General features: G+C 34.4%; 1 protein-coding gene across 3 annotated transcripts in view; it reads left to right on the forward strand.

Annotated features, from left to right (window-relative positions):
• DHX29 (DExH-box helicase 29) overlaps positions 1-20564 on the forward strand; it is a 48889-nt gene that overhangs the window by 18215 nt on the left and 10110 nt on the right. For 2 of the 3 annotated variants that reach the window (XR_005027718.2, XM_036900343.2), the window contains exons 7-21: positions 2558-2684; positions 3396-3554; positions 5257-5422; positions 5682-5805; positions 7096-7695; positions 9131-9274; positions 12943-13119; positions 13763-13903; positions 15083-15227; positions 15587-15704; positions 16345-16429; positions 17929-18017; positions 19073-19201; positions 19297-19372; positions 20149-20373. Coding sequence is in view for 2 of the 3 variants with exons in the window: in XM_036900343.2 (XP_036756238.2) it covers positions 2558-2684; positions 3396-3554; positions 5257-5422; positions 5682-5805; positions 7096-7695; positions 9131-9274; positions 12943-13119; positions 13763-13903; positions 15083-15227; positions 15587-15704; positions 16345-16429; positions 17929-18017; positions 19073-19201; positions 19297-19372; positions 20149-20373 (2505 nt within the window). In the remaining variant the exon portion in view is untranslated. Of the gene's footprint in view, positions 1-2557; positions 2685-3395; positions 3555-5256; positions 5423-5681; positions 5806-7095; positions 7696-9130; positions 9275-12942; positions 13120-13762; positions 13904-15082; positions 15228-15586; positions 15705-16344; positions 16430-17928; positions 18018-19072; positions 19202-19296; positions 19373-20148; positions 20374-20564 lie in introns of those variants that run through there. The other variant, XM_057495173.1, reaches the window with a different exon arrangement.

A 20564-nucleotide genomic window follows, 5' to 3' on the forward strand; every position in this document is an offset into this window, starting at 1 on the left:
TCTTTGATTTGTTCTTTGATCCATTGATTATTTAGAAACCTGTTTTTTAGCCTCCATGTGTTTTTTTTCTCATGTAATTTCTAATTTCCTACTGTTGTGGTCTGAAAAGATGCTTGATACAATTTCAATCTTTTTGAATTTATTGAGGCTCTTTTTGTGGCCTAGATGTGATCTATTTTAGAGAATGTTCCATATGCACTTGAGAAAAATGTGTGTCCTGCTGGTTTGGGGTGGAATGTTCGGTATGTATCTGTTACATACATCTGATCTAATGTGTAATTCAGTGCCTCTGTTTCCTGCCTGGATGATCTGTTCATTGATGTAAGTGGGGTGTTAAAAAACCCCTAATATGATTGTGTTGCCATCAGTTTGTCCCTTCAGCTTTTTAAGTTAGTACTTAGTCTATATATTTAGGTACTCCTATGTTTGTGCGCCTAGATATTTACAATTTACAATATTTATATCCTCTTGTTGGACTGATCCTTTATTATTTAATGCCCTTGTCTCTTGTTACTTTCTTTGTTTTGAAGTCTATTTTGTCTGATTAAAGTACTACTCCTGCTTTTTTCTCCCTTGTACTTGTATGAAATATCTTTTTTTATTTCTTCACTTTTAAGTCTGTCTATGTCTTTAAGTCTGAAATGAGTCTGTTGTAGGCAGCACATAGATGGGTCTTCTTTCTTTATCCATTCTACCACCCTATGTCTTTTGATTGGTGCATTTAGTCCATTTACATTTAAGGTAATTACTGATAGCATGTGCTTACTGCCATTTTATTAATTGTTTCTAGTTGGGTTTTTTTAGTTCCTTTCTGTTCCTTTCTTCCTCTCACATACTCATTTCTTATAATTTGATGGTTTTCTTTAGTATTATGCTTGGAGTCCTTTTTATTTTTATCTTTTGTGTATCTGTCATAGGTTTTAGGTTCATAGTTTCCTAAATATATAACCATATATATAATAATATATAAGTAGATATATTAAGTTGATGGTTGTTTGATTTTGAACACATTCTACAAGTACTACTTTTTTATTCTTCCTCCTCCATACTTTATGTGTATGGTATCATAATCTACATTTTTTGTGTGTATATCCCTTTAATGATTTTGTGTATATTTGATTTTACTACTTTTGTCTTTTTAAATTCACACTTACTTTGTAAATAATTGGTCTACTACCTTTACTATAGGCTAATTTTCACTGATGAAATATATTTAGACTTAAGAACATTTCCATCTGATGAAGTCTCTTTAATATATCCTGTAAGGCTGGTTTAGTGTTGGTGAATTCTTTAAACCTTCATTTATCTGGGAAATTTTAAATCTTTCCTTCAGTTCTGGATGATAACCTTGCTAGGTAGAGAATTCTTGTTTGTAGGTTCCTCCCCTTTAATACATTAAATATTTTATGCATTCCCTTCTGGCCTGTAAAGTTTCTGCTGAGGAATCTGATGATAGCCTTAGGTCGTTTTCCTTTTAGGTAACTGTCTGCCTTGCTCTTGCTGCATTTAAGATTCTGTCTTTATCTTTGCCATTTAATTACTATGTGTCTTAGTATTGTCTTCCTGGGGTTCATCTTGTTAGGGGCTCTCTGCCCTTCCAGGACCTGGATGTCTATTTCTTTCCCCAGATCGGGGATGTTTCCAGCTATTTCTTCAAAAAGACTTTCTACTCCTTTGTCTCTCTTCTTCTTGGACCCTTATTATGTGACTATGGTTTTGTTCCAAGTTGTCACACAGCTCTCATAGCATCTTTTAATTTTTAGAAATTCTTTTTTGTCTCCTTTTCTCAGCTTGTTTACTCTGTAGTTCTCTGTCTTCCACCACACTGATTCTTCCCTCTGCTTCCAGCAGTCTGCTATTCTTTCTATTGTAGCTTTCATTTCACTCATTATTATGTTCTTCATCTCTAAGTAGCTCTTTTTCGGATTTTCTGTCTCTTTGTTGATGTTCTCACTGAGATTATCAGTTCACTGAGCATCTTTATGACTGTTACTTTGATTTCTTCATCAGGAGGACTGCTGATCTCCATTTCCTATAGCCCATTTTCTGGTGTTTTATCTTGTCCTTTTGCATGCAACATATTCCTCTGCCTCCTCATTTTGTCTGCATTTGTGTGTTCATTCCTTTGTATTAAATAGTTAATATGTACCTCCTGGTCTTGAAAATAATGGCTTTGTGAAGTGGGCTTGTAGGCTGGGATGAGGGAAGAGCTCGGGTCCTAGTCTATCACACCTCTGCCCCTTTACCCTTCTCAATGTGGTCCTATCTTCTTCACCAGGTGTAGGTGGTCTGTTCTACATTCTTCAGGTCACTTTCAGGGTTAGTTGTATTTGCTATAGTTGATTCCTCAGTGTTTACATGGGAGAAGGTTTTCACCTTGCTGTCCTCCTCCATCTTCTTGCCCTGTATTATTTCTCTATGAAAAATTCCTGAAAGTAGATATGCTGGATCAAAAAAAAAGATCAAAAGATCATAGGATTTTATATAATACATTGATGATAGATAAACTAATCTTGCTCTTCTTTTTATTTCCTTTTTATCATCATATTTGGAACAGAACGAAAGGTACTTGCACCTTGTAGCAAAACTTCTAGATGCAAAGGAGCAAGCTGCTACCTTTAAACTAGAAAAAAACAAGCAAGGCCAAAAAGAGGCTCAAGAAAAAATTAGGAAATTTCAAAGAGGTAAACACTTTTAAATTTTTAGATTTATAAATAAATGTCTTTTCTTTGTTGGCCTTCCTAAGATGAAGGTTGTCTCTTTTTAATATGTCAGCTCTTTCCTAGCAGTTTATACCTGGGATTGGTGAACTACTTCTGTAATAAACCAAATAGTAAATATTGTAGGGATTGAAGGCCATACAGACTCCATCACAGTTACTCAACTCTGCTGTCACAGCATGAATGCAGCCATAGACAATACGTAAGCAAATGGCTGTGTTCTCATAAAGCTTCATGGACACTGAAATATGAATTTTGTATAATTTCACGTCACTCAGTAGTTCTGCCTTTTATCTTTTTTGACCAGTTAAAAATGTAGAAATCATTCTTAGCTCACAGAAAGAGAGAAATAGGTAATGGAGCTATATTTGGCCTGCAGACCATAGTTTGTCAACCTCTGATATATACATAAAATACCATCTCCATTCAAAAAGGAGATATAGATATAATTCTTGAGTATTTATTTCTAAGGAAGATGTTTTTCTAAGCTTTCTACATCTGTACAGTAATATAAAAAATTTTAGCCTATGATGTGAAAATAGATTGCTTCTGACTTCTAGCACAGATTCCTAGTATTAAATGGCTAGAAGGAATTCTTTTTTTTAAACCATATTTGCAAAGTAAAAAGGCATAAAAAACATACATAAAACTAAACATCTTATTTTTTCTTGGTAGAAATGGAAACTTTGGAAGACCATCCAGTATTCAATCCAGCCCTAAAGATTTCATATCAACAGAATGAAAGGAAAAAGCCTCCTACAGCCACAGAAGGGGAAGGTGCTTTGAACTTTAATTTATTTGAAAAGTCTACGGCTGCTAATGAAGAAGAGAAAGGTAAAATGAAGGGGAAGTATTCTAGGCTATATGTAATTTATAAATAGTAAAATTGCATTCTAGAAAACCACATAAGATAGCAATAAAGTTTATGATAACACAGGCTTGGAAAAAGTAATATTATGATAACCTACTTGTATAGCATTTTATTATTATAAATATCTTGTTTCAGCCTCTTTTCTGTTCAGTTGATACTTCAAGTTCCTGCCAGAATTACCTTTCCATAGCACATGTAAATTTCCTGTTAAAAACATATTATCAGTAACAAGTCCAAACCCTTTATATGGCATTGAAGATCCTTTTCATTCTACCGTAATCTTCCTTTCTGTATCTTCCTTATTCTCGCAGCTACATACTGTAGCCACATAGTTCTTTAAAACATGTTGTTTCATGATTCTGTGATTTTGCTCATACTGCTATTTGCTGTTTGGCCAGCCTTTCCCTTACTTCAAGGCTCAACTCAGCACCTCTTTAAGCCTTTCCTGATTCTTGTCATGTCACCAGACATGTGTAATCATTCACTTCTTTGTGCTTCTAAGTAAATTATTAACATAGTCAGTATAATATTTATCAGTCTGTAATATGTAAGGCAAGTCCTACACTAAACTGTCATTTCTTTTAATCACACATTTGTTCCACAAATACTTTTTGAATCATTGTTCACAATGTCAGGTGCTATGTGTAAAATTATTAACAAAATAGTCACCACCCTTTTCAAGTGTACAGTCTAGTAGGGAAGATAAGCTTTAAATATACATAAATATTTAATTACAAATTGTGATGTGTGCTATCAAAGAAAACTGGCTTATAATAATAGAGATAACAAGGAAGCCTAATTTGGACTGGGGAAACCTTGCTGATGACTTGCCCTGAGGTCGGACACATGATTAGATGTTAGCCTGGTAACAAATAGGTGCAAAGAGCCTTCTAAGGAAGGTGACAGTTCATTGGAGGTCTACGGTAGAAAGAGCTTAGAGCACAACTATTCAACAGAACACTTTCATGGGAATGTTCTGTGTCTATGCTATCCAGAGTGGTAGCTACTAGCCAAATATAAGTTCTGAGCACTTGAAATATGACTAGTAAACAGAGAAACAAATTTTTAATTTTAGTCACATGTGGCTAATGGCTGTTGTATTGGGTCAGGTAGGCTTAGAGCATTTGAGGAATTAACTATTAGCCAGTGTGGCTACAGTATGGTGAGCATGAGGGAAAAATGATAACAAATAGACAGATGGTTTTGGGAAATAGTGAAGAATTTGGACTTTTATTTTATACATAACACAAAGCCACCGAAGTTTGTGCTAGTGGTGGTGTTGGCAGCTGTTTAGCAGAGAAATGACATCTGATTTATGTTTTTTCAAAAGATTAGCCTTCCTGTGTGGTAGTGTAACAAACGTTGTAATTCTGAGTACTCTAAGTAATTTATCACATGGATAGTACCATAGATGTTTTATAAGAATTACAAAAGTTACTTAAGGTACTTTTTTTTTAAGATTCAGATTTTCAATGGTTCTGTCCTTCAAAAGGATTTCCTTACGTCACTTATAGAAGAGCAAGACTTTCTATCTGTCCTTTCTTCACGTGTTCTCTTTTTTCTAAAAGTCTATTCCCAAAAGTGAGAAGACTTTAGTCACTCAAAAGAAATTGTATATTACTGCATGACCATTTTTTAAGAACCAGTCTTTGTCTGTTATTTTAGAGAAAAAGAAAGAACCTCATGATGTAAGAAATTTTGACTATACTGCTCGAAGCTGGACTGGAAAATCCCCCAAACAATTCCTGATTGACTGGGTGAGGAAGAATCTTCCCAAGAGTCCAAATCCTTCCTTTGAAAAAGTTCCAGTAGGTAGATACTGGAAATGTAGGTATGTTTTTCTGGTTAACTGAAAGAACTTTTTGACAAATCTAAGATAAAAATCTTGTTTCTTGTGAGTTAAGTAGATACTTAGGAAACTCTCTCCTTCCACATTTCAGGTTGGTAGTGCTTATAAATCATTATCTAGTATAATGTCTTCCATGGAAACACTTAATTTACTTAATGTAAACTTAACTTCAGTGTTAGTTGAATTCTGACATTTTTTACTTCATCAATTTTATTTAAACATTTTTTTGACTTCTTTGTAGGGTAAAGGTGGTCAAGTCTGAAGATGACATACTAGTAGTGTGTCCAACAATCTTAACTGAGGATGGCATGCAAGCTCAGCACCTGGGAGCTACTTTAGCTCTTTATCGTTTAGTGAAAGGGCAGGTGAGACTTTTTAGACCTAGATGTTTGAAAAGTAATTTGTGGAGTCATGGGTATACTATATTTTGTCGACATCAAACTGTATCCTCATCTGGAAGGTAGTATTTAATTATGGCCCTATGTTCCAATTTTATCTTTACTGATTGCTTATGATAAGTCCTTTTTTCTGCTTATTTATAATTTTGACTTCCTCTCACCCCTAAACATAGTTTAGTCTTTCTCTCCTTCAACCAGAGGCTCTGAACCATTTGATTGGTCCAGCTTTTCAGGCTGTACTAATTTACAAGTTAAAAATAGTTGTGCCTGGGTGGTTGAAATAGAGAAAAATTTTAAACAGTTTGTTTTCCTTTTATGTTTTATTGTCTCTCAACTTTAGAAAATTATAGACATTGGTCCCAGGTTCAATTTTAGGTTATATTGATTATAGTTTATATAGGTTTATATAGTTTATACAGGTCAACTAGGTCATATTTCCAGTTTAAGGAAAGATTAAAGTACTACTGAAAGAAGCACTTTTAAGAGAATACAAAGCTTTTTTGGGGGAATTGTCAACATTTCTTCTTTACAATGAGTGCATATATCTTCATGGCAAATTAGAACCACTGAAAAGTTTAGACATTAAGTGGAACTCCAAGCAATAGTTCATTTCCAGTTTCTTGTCAGTAAAAAGTTCTTAATATCTTTATTTCCCTCATTTTGCAAAATAAGGTATCATAAAATAAGCTTAATTGATAAAAATGACTATCATTGTTTTAGGGAGAATCATGGGTGTTTTACAGCACAGAATTAGAACTTAGATTCCATCTAGTGTAATCCATTTAAAATAGTTGGATGTGTTAAGTACAACTGCCAGAGTCTCAAAGGGAGTTTTGTTTTCAAAATGATTTATGGGTCATCCAGATATTTACATAGCACCACTGCAGAAATAAATAATAAGCATCCAATAGTTTACTATGTTCCAGGAATAAACACTGTACGTGTTAATTTAAAAGTTGACCTTAGAGTATGTCTATAAGGGAAGTTCTGTTAACAGCCCCATTTACAAATGTTGAAATTGAGACACAGGTTACTTGGCCAGCATCACACAGCTAGTAAGTCTAGAAGCCTGAGTATATGCTGTGTATAAATTTGTATCATGTGCATGTACATCTTATATTAAAGTCATAGCTTTCTGGTTTAAGAGACAAATCACATTTTAGGAGGAAGATGGCTATCCTACTGAGTTTTGACCTATTGAATTTTGTTATCTGGTAGTTAGTGAAAATACCATACTGCTCTTTTTTCCCTTTATAGTCAGTTCATCAGTTACTTCCTCCCACTTACCGAGATGTTTGGCTGGAGTGGAGTGATGCAGAAAAGAAAAAGGAAGAATTAAGTAAAAGGGAAACGAATAAACCACGTGATCTTTTTCTTGGCAAACTGCTGAGTGAGCTGAAGCAGCTGCAGCGGCAGTGTTCTGAGACCAACAGAGAAAACCCTGGGCGCTCTGAGGGGTCGTGGGAAGACTTAGCTTCTGACGAGGATTCTTCTACGCTATCCCTGGAATCAGAAAAGGCAGAAGATGTAGAACCTGTTAGGAACCTCTTTAGGAAGTTGCAGAGCACACCCAAGTACCAGAAACTTCTAAAGGAAAGGCAGCAGTTACCTGTGTTCAAACACAGAAACTCCATTGTTGAGACTCTGAAGAGGCACCGGGTGGTGGTCGTGGCGGGGGAGACCGGGAGCGGCAAGAGTACTCAAGTGCCACATTTCCTACTGGAAGACATGCTTCTCAATGAGCGGGGAACAAGTAAATGCAACATTGTCTGCACCCAGCCCCGAAGAATATCAGCAGTGAGTTTAGCCACAAGAGTGTGTGATGAATTGGGCTGTGAAAATGGACCTGGAGGAAGGGTAAGATGTTCAACTCCACCTGAGCATCAAGGGTATCATTGCTCACCTTGCTCTTGGGAGCTGAATGGGCCTGTACCATATGTGAATTTTGACTGCTACTCATTGTTCAGTAGCACGTCAAGCGCTTTTCATGTTCTCTTTGACATTTGTGATTTTATGCCACTCTCATTCATAGGAAAAGGGTTATTAGTACTTCTGTCATTAAAATTCTTATATAAAATAAAAAATATATTCACTGAAATAATTGAATATTCAAATAAGTAACATTAAATTGAACTTAAATAGAGACAAATACAGATTTGGCTCTAAATAATATATATCAAGTTTTTGCAGATCTTATCTGTGGAATATATTCCTGAATGACTTTCATTCATTGTTTTCAATGAGCAGAAGGGAAAAACTATATAGAAGAAAATGTTAGACTGTTTTCAAATCCTGTATTTTACGAAAACTGAAAAAAATTAAATATCTTTAGTCATGCATTTTGTCATGCAAGTATACACAAAACTGTCCAAACCTTAACCAGAGTGACTGCAAAGCACAGGAATTAATGAAACTGGGTAGAAACAAATCTGAAGAATTCCAAGTTCATGTAACTCAGCTTAATTATACTTTGAATTATTCTTTCTAGAGATAATAGTTAACATTTTTGTCTCTATCTTTAAGATAGGAACTCCTTCATTAAAAAAGTTTTATATAACTCTACATTGGTAGATAGTAACCACATTAGAGGGGGTAAGGATTTGATAATGTGGGTAACTACTGAACCACTGTGGTGTACATTTGAAACCAACATAAGATTGCATATCAGTGATACTTCAATTAAAAATAAGTTTTATGTAGCAAATTGGGTTTCTTTCATGGAATATAAGAAGAAAAAAGACAAAATTTCTTTCTTACAAGGAGCTTATGTTAAGGGGATAACAGACATATACACAAATAAAGGAATGACAAGAAGTAAGAAAGAAAATATGGTGGGAGCAGAAGTGGCTTCAAGATTCTCATCGGACACCATTGCTGCTCTTTAATGGTAGTGGCTTTTATGAAATCTTGAGAGAAGAGCAGACCAAATTGTAGGAGCTGCTTTAAATTTCTATTTCTGAATACCTCAATATTTTGTGCCAAGATAATTCAAAAAGAAACTAAACATCTGTTAATGTTTTCATAATCATATTCAAATGAAGTAGGTGAACAGCTTATATCTCAACACTTTAAAAAGAGCAAAGGTTTTTCTTGTTTAAAATTACCAAAACAAATTTTATAGTTTTGAATAATCAAAACCCATGGGAAAATAATTTTAATAATCAACTGCACTAAGTAGATTTACTTAATCTGTTCTGTATAGTAGCAGGATCAGCAAAGTGCTTCACATTTTAAAGCTTACTACCCAGGTCACTTGTGTGAATCCAATCTTGGTCTTGTGTTCTCCATTCAGAATTCTTTGTGTGGGTATCAGATCCGGATGGAATCTCGAGCTAGTGAATCTACCAGATTACTCTATTGTACAACAGGGGTTTTGCTAAGGAAACTTCAAGAAGATGGTCTCCTAACTAATGTGTCTCATGTTATTGTAGATGAGGTGAGTAGATTCTGTGGTCATGTTCAGATAAATTCTAAACATTTTTGTATTATAATGATGCTACTTCTAATACTAGGTAACATTTTTTTCATGCTTACAAAATGCCAGCCACTTTTACACATAATAATTTTTCTCTAACAAATGTGTCTCATGTTAATTGATTTATTTAATATTATATAGCATTTGCTATATGCTTCTAAGGATATTTTATATATATTTATTTAATCATTCTAGCAATCCAGTGAAGTAGATTTATCTCTGTTTTATAACTGAGGAAACTGAGTCACAGAGAAGTTAAATATTAAATAGATTGTTCAAGTTCACACAGCCAGTAAGTTCTGCACCTGGGGGTTTAAACCCAGGCACTCTGACTGCAGGCTGTGCACTTATCAGTCTGATGCCTCTCATCTACATTTAGTTGTTATAGGATTTTCTCTGATTCTTAAAAAAAAAAAAAAAAAAAACAGGAAATCTTCAGTCATATGTCATTTTCTCTATAGATATACCCCTATGTTAATCAAATTTGGATACACACTTAAATTATGCCACAAGTGTCACATTAAAATTATTTTAAATGGCATACTGGCTGAGTATATGTAATCTGATTTGCTTTATACATAATTTTTTAAAGAAAAAAATCACATGTATAGCATTTCTATTCATCAAAAAGTTTTCCCTGATGTAAAGATTTTATGAATTACTGTTAATTGTTTAGGAGGCAGTAGTGAAAGTTCATTCACTGATTTTCAAGTAATAGACTATGTCTAGATTATTGAGTTATTTTCCTCTTTTGATGAGAAAATATTTGAAGTTTAGAAAGGTACAAAAGTGAAAAATTACCCATAATCTCATGACCAAGAAAAAAAGTGTTGATATTTGTGTATTTATATATCTGTATATTCAGTATGTGTGTATATTTGTTTTATAATTTTCACATCATTAGTTTAAAAGTATAATTTCTGGTAGATTTATAGTATATAATTTGGTTGTCCCATAATTTATTTAGCCTTTCTTACCTGTTGTTGGACAAGTTTAAGTTCCAATGTCTTTAAATAAATATGTCTAAAAATAGTTTGATTCTAAATTTCAAATAATTTTAAAATATTTTTAAGTAATGTAAATTTTGGTAATAGGTTGGTGATAAGAATTCACTTCTCTAAGGAGTCTTTATTCTTCAAAGGGGGAAGAAACTGTAGTACTATTATTACTAAGATGTCAAAAAGAAATAGATGTATGGCTGCTTGAGCAAGCCCTTGGATAACTGCTCCTGAAAGTGGTGGGGTGGTATAGTTGTAGCTTTGCATGGCCAAGACCTACATTTTATCAGTATCCTCAAGAATCAACATAAGTCAAAATGCTAACTTATCTATTTACAATGAGAAGTTTTTGCTGCTAGGTTAAGTTGAAATATTTATATCAGCTAGTCAGTGAGTCTTCTCGCTGCCCCAAATTATCAGAAAATTGTGTGGTAAATTATATCAGGGTGAACCCTAATTTAAAAGACCAACTTCAGGAAGCTGTTTTTTGATGGCTTGGTATTAGCAATCAATAGACGTGATTTACTGAATTGTGCTACAGTGTGATACTGTCACTATCTTGAACAATACAGTAAGAGTAAGAAAAAGCCCAGTAAAAGTCATCATCATGTTAAATATAAGGATGTAAGAGATGCTGGGACAGAGTTCATTGTATTATTCAGGATTTTCTTTATGAAAATGCTCAGGATAATACTCTGGCCTTATTATTAGGAATAGTTGTGTGTGGTTTTTTTTTTTTTTAGTTGTGGTCAACATGTGACTTAAGTAGCTTTTTCTGCTGGCTGCTGGTATGTTTATAGCCAAAATTTTTGCCCACCTTTCTTTCCCAAGTATACCTTAATAAAGCATACATTTTTATCAGCTCTATTTTATGTTCTATCCTTACTTTTTTTCTTTTTTTAAAAGAAAATCAATGTATAAATTACCATCTGTTTGATGAGGTTTCCCAGATTTGTTTCATCCCTCCGAAAATCGTTCTTGAGCTTCAGACATAAATACATTGATCAAATCACCAAAGTGAGAACTTCCAGGGCATCCCCTAAATCTAGTCACCTAGACCTGCTCTTTCTAATTTTCTCAGATTCATTCACTTTTCTCCGTATTTACTGGTATTGCCTTCACATAGGCCGCCATTATCTCTTTAATTACTACAAAAACTTCCAATTAAACTTCCTGCTTTTTTGTTTTGCTCTCTTCCACTACATTCTGTAAATTGTAGCCACAGTTCTCTCTCTTAAACAAAGCTCAGACCATATGATTCACTTGCTTTAAAATATATTAATCACGGCCCTGACTCATTAGGATAAAGTCTCAACTCCTTAACATGGTTTACAAGTCCTTATGTGGCAGATTACTGAGTACCTTGTCAACTTTATCTCTTGCTATTCCCCATCCCATACTCAAAGCACCACTTTTGTTTTCCAGTTCCTGAAATGTAGTATGATCCTCTCTCCACCTTGACTTTGCACAACTTGTGTCCCATGATCACTTTTCACCCTTTCTCATTCTTTGTCCCTCCTCCTTTTTTTCAAACTCCTCCTTCAGTTCTCAGCATCAATGGCAATTTCTCTTAGTAGACTTCCTGACCACCTGAATTAGCTGCCCTTCATATATTATTTAAACTATCCTATAAGGCATCCTCTTATTAGACTGTAAACTCTGAAATGGAGATAACTGTCTTGGTTATTTTTTAATCCCCAGCATCTAGCACAGTTCTGGTACTTACTGTTTGCTGAGCTGTGTTCTAAGGGCTTTGCATGTTCTCCTTTGATTGTTAGAATCACTCTATGCAGTTTGTATTATTTGTATTCTCACTGTATAGAAAAAGAAACAGACCCAGAGATATTTAAATAACTTTACTAATGTCGTACTATAAGTGGCATAGCCAGGAAGAATTAAACCCAAGTAACTGATTTCAGAGGCAGAACATTTAACCACTATTGCCTGCCTTCCAAACAAATGAGTGATCAAATCTGTTCTGTTATCTTGATATACTTTATCTTTGTATACTGCCTTAAAACTTAGAAATTAAAATGGGTAGGAATATTTCAGAGTACAGATGTTGGAAGATAGACTGGTATATTCAGCAGATAAGTTCTGGCAGTATACTATGCTTGTTATGCTCTAGATCAGGTTTATAGTGCTCTTCCCTAAGAGTTGTGCTGGAAGGGCATAAAAAACCCTTTTCTTGGGACAGTTGATAAAGATCCTGTCCTACTAATTAGCTCCCCTTTTTCTACATAGTAAATAAACTATCTGTCCTAATGGTAATAGCAACAACATAGTTTTATATTAGTGGCAGAACTTTAGAAGTCACCCTGATTTCTCAGTGAAATTTGGGAGACACCCTAATCTTACTAGCTGAACACTTGCAAACTATCTCCTGAGGTAGAATCCTATTAAGTAGCTGTTTTTGTTCATTATATGCTGATTTTTACTGGCTTCAGTTTTAGAGAATGACTTTATTTTCAATTCTGAAGATCTGCCTATTTGAAACATAACAGCTTTTTCTCTCCATTCACATGTACAGACTATATTTAAATATTTACTTTTAGTAGATTTGAGTGTCTGATTATTTAATCTATTACTAAACCTTATATATGATTAAATTTTTTATTCCCTTTATACTAGGTTCATGAAAGAAGTGTCCAGTCAGACTTCTTACTAATTATCTTGAAGGAAATTTTACAAAAACGATCTGATCTGCACTTGATTCTAATGAGTGCCACTGTAGACAGTGAAAAGTTTTCTGTGTATTTCACACACTGCCCTATTCTCAGAATTTCAGGAAGAAGTTACCCTGTTGAGGTAAGTTTTCTTTATAAAGTATATGTGAACAGAAACTACATTTGTACCAGGGAGTTTCCCCAGAAAACAGGCCCTTGTAGTCTGAGCTCAAAACTATTCCTAGGGTCCTGTAAATCAAAAGAGGACCTGGAGATGGCCTTGGAAATCAGAAGGCTGGTGCTGCCTTGACTGAGGGTGGGTGGATTGGAAGGAAGCAGTCTGCTAAAAGACATATGTAAGAAGTACAGAACATAAAACACATTTCCATGCCTAAACTGTGATACCCAGATGGAGGGTGGCTGCCTGGTAATAAGGAACTCCTTTTCAACCAGCTCTCAAATTTAGGGTTGTCTTTGAAACTTCCTTTCTGCCTATTTTATGCTTAATGTTTGCCCTTTTGGTTCAGCCAATAAGGACTGCTCTTTTAATCAGTTTGCACATATAAAAAATACATACCATAGTGTAATTTGTCCTGAGTCTTCTAGGGACAGACTCTTCTATGTGAACCAAATTTTTCACTTCCAACTAATACAGAAAAAAAGCTTTTTTGATAATATGCATTCTGAACTAGCATTTGGTGACATTTAAAAGGTAGCAATCCCTTTATTCTCTTTAAAATGATACCGAAATGAATTTTTCACCATTTCTTGCTTCATGTATGCAGGTTTTTCATCTTGAAGATGTAATAGAAGAAACAGGTTTTGTACTGGAGAAAGACTCAGAGTATTGTCAGAAATTTTTGGAGGAAGAGGAAGAAGTAACTATTAATGTTACAAGCAAAGCAGGGGGAATAAAAAAGTTTCAGGTAAAAAGAAAACATTTAGAAAGCCATCTGAAAATGATATCCAGGGCATAACCTGCCATGAGAGTTCTTAAAATCATGTGGCTGGCACAGTGAATTTGAGTATAATTTGGCAGATGAGGAACAGATCGGATTTTGAGCAAATTTTAAAGGTCATTTCTTTAACTTGTTTCATAGACTCTAATCTTTTGTTTATAATATTGTGTCTTAGACTATTTTGGGCCATATAGATACACATAAAAAACGAAGGACCATATAAAGAAAGAGGCAGCTTTTATTGTTTCATAACAATGGCCAATTATTAAGGAGTAGATTTGTAATGATTTCATCTACTTCACCTGAATAGGTAGTCAAAATGGAGCAGGTCCAAAATCTAGATCCTTGCTATTTGTTTTAGCAGCCTCTGGCCAGGTGTGAGCCAACCTTAGCTCTGTAGGAAGCTGTTCAGGGCAAGCACAGTTCTTTCTAGAAAGTTAATTTCAGTGACCTGTTTTTAGAAATATCACAAAAGCTATGTTGTCCTGCATTTTAGGCAGTGATACTATATCCAGTATTTTCTTTTGTCTTTACAATATTTTATGCAGTATCCAATTTGATGGAAACACAAAGTTAAAGTTACTTTGTCTTTTAACTAGGCAGATAAACCAAGAAAGCAAAAAGTAAAATCTTCCTCTAAAACTCCAGATATAGGAACTTGAAATTAAAAAAAAGATTTAAGAAAATTAAAGGTATTTCAAAAGAGGTGATTGGAACTGAGCAATCAAATTAGAATCTAAAAGGAATGAGGCAGGTAAAACTACTTATTAAAGTTTTTAATGACCTCTTAGTCTATCTGCTTTTCAGCTGCCATAAAACAATACATACAGCATTGTTTTTCTTCAATTCTTCCTTGATTTAGTATCTAGAAAGAACTTGGCATGTGTACATGCCAAGATAAAAAGTTTTGCTGTTCCTGAGTGGCTGGATAATATTAAATTGTAGAAGAGAAATGAAATTTATAATACATTTTCCACCACTAAAAATCATACTCTTGCTATGTTTTAACAAAGTAATAATGATGACAGTGAGGAAAATATACATTTGAATGAATGATTATTCATTCAATGAAATACCTCCTTTTTTCTTTTTTTGTCTTAAAAAATAATATTTTTGTTCAGCTTTTTCTGATTGTGTTTCTTGTAGGAGTACATCCCAGTTCAGACTGGAGCAAGTGCTGATTTAAATCCATTTTACCAAAAGTATAGCAGCCGCACTCAGCATGCTCTTCTCTACATGAATCCTCATAAAATCAATCTGGATCTCATTTTGGAACTCCTTACATATTTAGGTATACATCTTTTTCTAATGTGACCCCATTTGTTTTGATAAGGCAGCTTTTGTTGTTTCATAGTAATGGTCAATTAAGGAGTAGATTTCTATTGATTTCATCTACTTTATCTGAACACCTCAGGTGGTCAGGATGGGACAGGCCCAAAATCTAGATCCTTGCATTCGTTTTTTTAGTGGCCTCTGTCACTTATCTCTATAGTGAAGTTGTCAGGGCAAGCTAGGTTATTCCTAGAAAGTGAATTTCAACTAGAGATGTTTTATTAATATCTTTCTACTAAATGGACATGTTTTATTAATATTTTATATGCTATGCCTTATCTTTCTCATTTTGAATATGTGTCTTTTAAAAATTTTCAGACCGAAGTCCCCAATTCAGAAATATTGAAGGAGCAGTACTGATCTTTTTACCAGGCCTTGCTCATATTCAACAGTTGTATGATCTCCTATCATCTGACAGAAGATTTTTTTCTGAACGGTAACTACAAATCTTGATTATATTTCTGGTAGTTTTAAAGGAGGAAAATGCCTACATCAGACCTTTAGAGAATCTTTTCACTGTTAAAATTGTCCATGGTGAAGCAAGTTTGGAGTTTCTTTGTTTTTTAACATTTCTATCATAGCATTTTATCTACCAAAAATTTTGGGTACTATTTCTGCATTTGTTCTAATTTCTTAATATGATTACGCAGAGGGAATCCTGTGGTTAAGAATAAGATGGTGACTGCCCTCCCCAACCCACTGGATGGTGTGAAACCCCAACAAGGTTACAGTGTATCATCCATACAATACTGAATCACTGTTTACTATATATATTTTGATAGTTTATTATTGCTGTCATGGTTATCACTTCAGCATCTACAAAACATTTAAAAAAAACATGTTCAGAGTCAGAACATATTTTTAAAAGTTCTGTAAACCCTTGTTTCTTATATTAAATTTTTTCTCTTTGATGAGTATATATGAGGCTTCTCTGCCATTCTCAGAATTTTTGTATGTGTTTTAAGATTTTTCTTAAAAGTTGACAAGTTGCTTCCTATTTGCAAGTAAATTTTGTTATTCTTTGCAGTGTCTTCTAAAGAGAAACTCTTGCTAAGAACTGTGATTTTAACTTTCAGATATAAAGTGATAGCTCTGCATTCTATTCTTTCAACTCAAGATCAGGCTGCAGCATTCACACTTCCTCCTCCAGGAGTTAGGAAGGTAAAATTCAGTACAGCAAATTTATATGTGATCTACCTAAGAATATTTCATGAGTGTTACAACTTTGTATCATCAGACAGTTTTTAAATGCCTTAATGTGCATGGCGGAGTCCAGGTGCTCTGTAGCATCTAGATAATCAGAAGTGAACCCAATATTAAAACTCAAGTATTTGAATATATATTTTATGTGTTATTAAAAGGACAAGACTTTTTAGGGGAGTGGTAGTAGAAAAATATGACATGGATGTTGCTTGTGAAAAGAAAAATCAGCTTTTCCCCCAAGAAAGCTTCATGAAGGATGTTGAATGTCAGAGGAGGTATTTGAATCCTATGAGGATTCTTCGTTGTTCTCTAGGCTTTCATCCCTGATTAGTTTTGTAATACATAGACCGAAAGAAAACAATCTCAGTATTTTTCATTGTCTTCTCTCTTCACGATTCTGAATGAAGAGACACTTGGCAAAGAGAATTTCTCTTAATTTGAACTCTGTATCAGAAGGGAAAAAAAAGAGCACAATGTAGGACTGTGGGGAGCACCAGAGCTCTCAGGAAGAGCCTGGACTATGATGCAGGAAGCCTGGGTTCTGGCCTCGGAACTGCTGTTGTGGCCTTTGGCTACTTTCTCAGCCTCACTTTCTCAACTTAAAAAGGAGTTGGATTAAACTGATGATTTTCTAACTCTGCTCTGAGAATTCCAGGGGCTCTGTAGCTATGCTCTAATCTCTAATATTAGGGCTTTCTTTTAAGATTTTATTGGAAGAAAAGAGTTCCATCTCTTAAAAAATGTGAACATTACTGAGAATTATCACCTATATCCCTCCTAAATCTTAGTAATCTGAGTTCTAGTTCCTAGGTTAAATGAATAAGAAAAGCAAGCATTCAGTATTGAAGTACAGAGTTGAGGTAGAGCCATATATATAGTGAGTTTGACCTAGAATTTCCTCCATGTTTTACTTTCAAGGACTTAACAGGAAAAAAAAGCAAAAATTGCACTATCAGCCATCACCATTAAGAATTTTAGAACTAGAAAGAGAACTAACACATTATCTATTGCTACCTCCTAATTTACATTTGAGATAACTAAAGTCTGGAGAGGAAAGAATGACTTGCCCAAGTCACAAATAAGTTAGCAGAGCGAGGACAGCAACCCAGTTCTTATTGACGTACTGTTTTTTCCTAATAATTGTGAAAGGTTGTGCTGAGCTGTGTCCGTTCTCTGAACCAGTTTCCCATTCTACTCATGCCATTTTTAAGATGACGGACTAGGAAGTAGGGGAATGGTATATTTGTTGGAATAAAAATCTGTAACTTTAATAAGCAAGCTTAAGTGATGAAATGAGCAACTTAAAATCACACAGTAATAGAAAATTGATTGCAAATGTTTGTAAATTAAATTGAAATTTACATGTTAAAATTCCTCAAACTGTCTGAAGAAGTTTAAATGATACCATGTTGCTGAAAGTTCTTACCTAAATATTTTGGCTTTTTGTTTATTTTCAGATTGTTTTAGCAACAAATATTGCAGAGACAGGTATCACTATTCCAGATGTTGTATTTGTAATAGATACTGGAAGAACAAAAGAAAATAAGTAAGTTTGAATTTCCCAGATCAAAATATTTTTAACCCAAAGAGAAATCACAGGTTCATATAGGGAAAAATCCCAAATGTCCTAGTTCTGCCCAAAACAAAAAAGCCTCAGAGAAACTATAGGAAACTAACATGTCTGAGAATAAATGTCAGATTTCATGTCATGAGTTTTCCTGGAAGTGTCAATGTACAGCTACTTTTAGAAAAGTGTTCTCTTTTCAGAATATAGATTTTTGTAAATTTGTCAAATAAGTTGTTTTACAAAAACATTATTTGTGGAATTATAAAAAAGAGCATGGTGGGTTTTGGAATCAGAACTGGATTTAAATCTTTGATCTGCGATCTTGAACAAGTAATATAACCAACCATCAATTATAATAATCAGTTTCCTCATATGTAAATGGAAAAAGTGAAAATTTCATAATTGAAAGTGCCTAGTACAGTAAGTAATTGGTACATGATAGGTGACCTTAACTGAATTTTCAACAAAAAATTACTAATTTATAAATGTGTTAATGTTTGTTTTGCATAGAGGAGAGCCCCCCCCTTAGTAGTCTATTGTAATCTCTGTACACTCTCCCTAATATTAGGAAATATTAGCAATACTTAGAAATGTGTATGACTGTCCAGTGTAAAATAAGCCCTTTACTTTCTAAGTTGTACCTTAGAGGAGGTGTTTTTCAGGGCTTAACTGTATCTTAAGAAAAATACATTGAATTGTAATGTTCACAGCAGCATTTCTCCAAACTCTTTCAAAGAATTCTTGTATATTTTTTAAAAATTCCACTAAAATCAAAAGGGTTAATTTGGGTAAGGGTAAATTAAATAGGTTTTTTTCTTGTGCCAGAGCTTTTCATTTGGTAATATGAGATGTAGAATGCAATTGTTGCTGATTTATTTAAATATGAAACACAATTTGAAAAATATTGGTCCACAGTGATAGTTGAACTTTGTTGGCCTATCTCAGCTTAGTTTTTAAGAGTCAAGTATTCTCAGCTTTCTCAGATTTTTATTAAGTCAGTTATCTTCATACTCTCTCCTGAAATGCTTCTTTAGGTATCATGAAAGCAGTCAGATGAGTTCTTTGGTCGAAACGTTTGTTAGCAAAGCAAGCGCTCTACAGCGCCAGGGGAGAGCTGGGCGGGTCAGAGATGGTTTCTGCTTCCGAATGTACACAAGAGAAAGGTAAGGCGTAGCACTGGTAATTAAAACATATAAACTAGTACTGTGTGGTATTTGATAATATGTATTTAGTACTACTATTTTATCTTATTTTTCAGATTTGAAGACTTTATGGACTATTCTGTCCCTGAAATCTTGCGTGTGCCTTTGGAAGAATTATGTCTTCATATTATGGTAATCCCAAAGGAACACAGATGAATTCTTTGTTCTTCACATTTTTCTAGGAAAAAAGCCCTAAACTTAACTTACATTGCTCTAGGTTTTCAAGTATTTTATTTATTCTTCTCTATAAATGCACCCTGCCACCATATTTTTATAAGTAAATCCATTACGCTTTAATTCTGCCACCAGGCACTCATACTTTGTAGATTAAAGTAGTCTCATAACCTAGACCAGTAGTTCTCAGTTGGGGGCAATATTGCTCACCAAGGACAATGGCAATTACATTTTTCTTGTCAGAACTAGGGGGAGAGGTAGGCCGTGCTTTGGACACCTAGTGGGTGGAGCCAGGGATGCTGCTGAACGTGCTGCAGTGCACAGCACAGTCCCCTAGAACAAAGAACTGTCTGGGCCCAAATAACTAGTGCTGAGACTGAGAAGTCCTGACCTAGACCAAGGGCTTCCTTATCTGAAAGATCTGTGATAGCCTTTAGGTCTTAGATTTTTGACTCTATAAAAATCAGGAAGAAACTAAAAATGTGGACTGAAGGAACTCATCCTCATACCCACCCCACCACTCCCAACACACACAGACACACACTCACTCACTCACTTTCTCTCACACACTCCCAATTATAAGAAAAAAAGAATAAGATAGCTTTACTCAGACATTTATCCTCTTTGCTCAAAATTATATTTAACTCAAACTTAGTTCCAGTTTGACCATCTCTTTGAGTAGTGTTAATTCTTCCTGATCAAGTATGAATTTATCACTCTTTTTCAATCTGTAGAAATGCAATCTTGGTTCTCCTGAAGATTTCCTCTTGAAAGCCTTAGATCCTCCTCAGCTTCAAGTAATCAGTAACGCAATGAATTTGCTCCGAAAAATTGGAGCTTGTGAACTAAATGAGCCTAAACTGACTCCATTGGGCCAACACCTTGCAGCTTTACCTGTGAATGTCAAGATTGGCAAGATGCTAATTTTTGGGGCCATATTTGGCTGCCTTGAGCCAGTGGTAAGACAAATGATGCTACTGCTTCACTTCAATACCATTTTGATGGAAATTATTAAGTTTGGAAACACTTTTTAACTTTTAATTTTTGTACCTGAATAGAATGTCTGTAGTAATATTAAAACCTAGGAGATCTGAATGCTTGATGAGAATTTTAAAATATTTAATTTTATATGCAAGAAAATATACTCACC

This window comes from Manis pentadactyla, chromosome 2 (assembly GCF_030020395.1).
Source record: "Manis pentadactyla isolate mManPen7 chromosome 2, mManPen7.hap1, whole genome shotgun sequence".
Lineage (NCBI taxonomy): Eukaryota > Metazoa > Chordata > Mammalia > Pholidota > Manidae > Manis > Manis pentadactyla.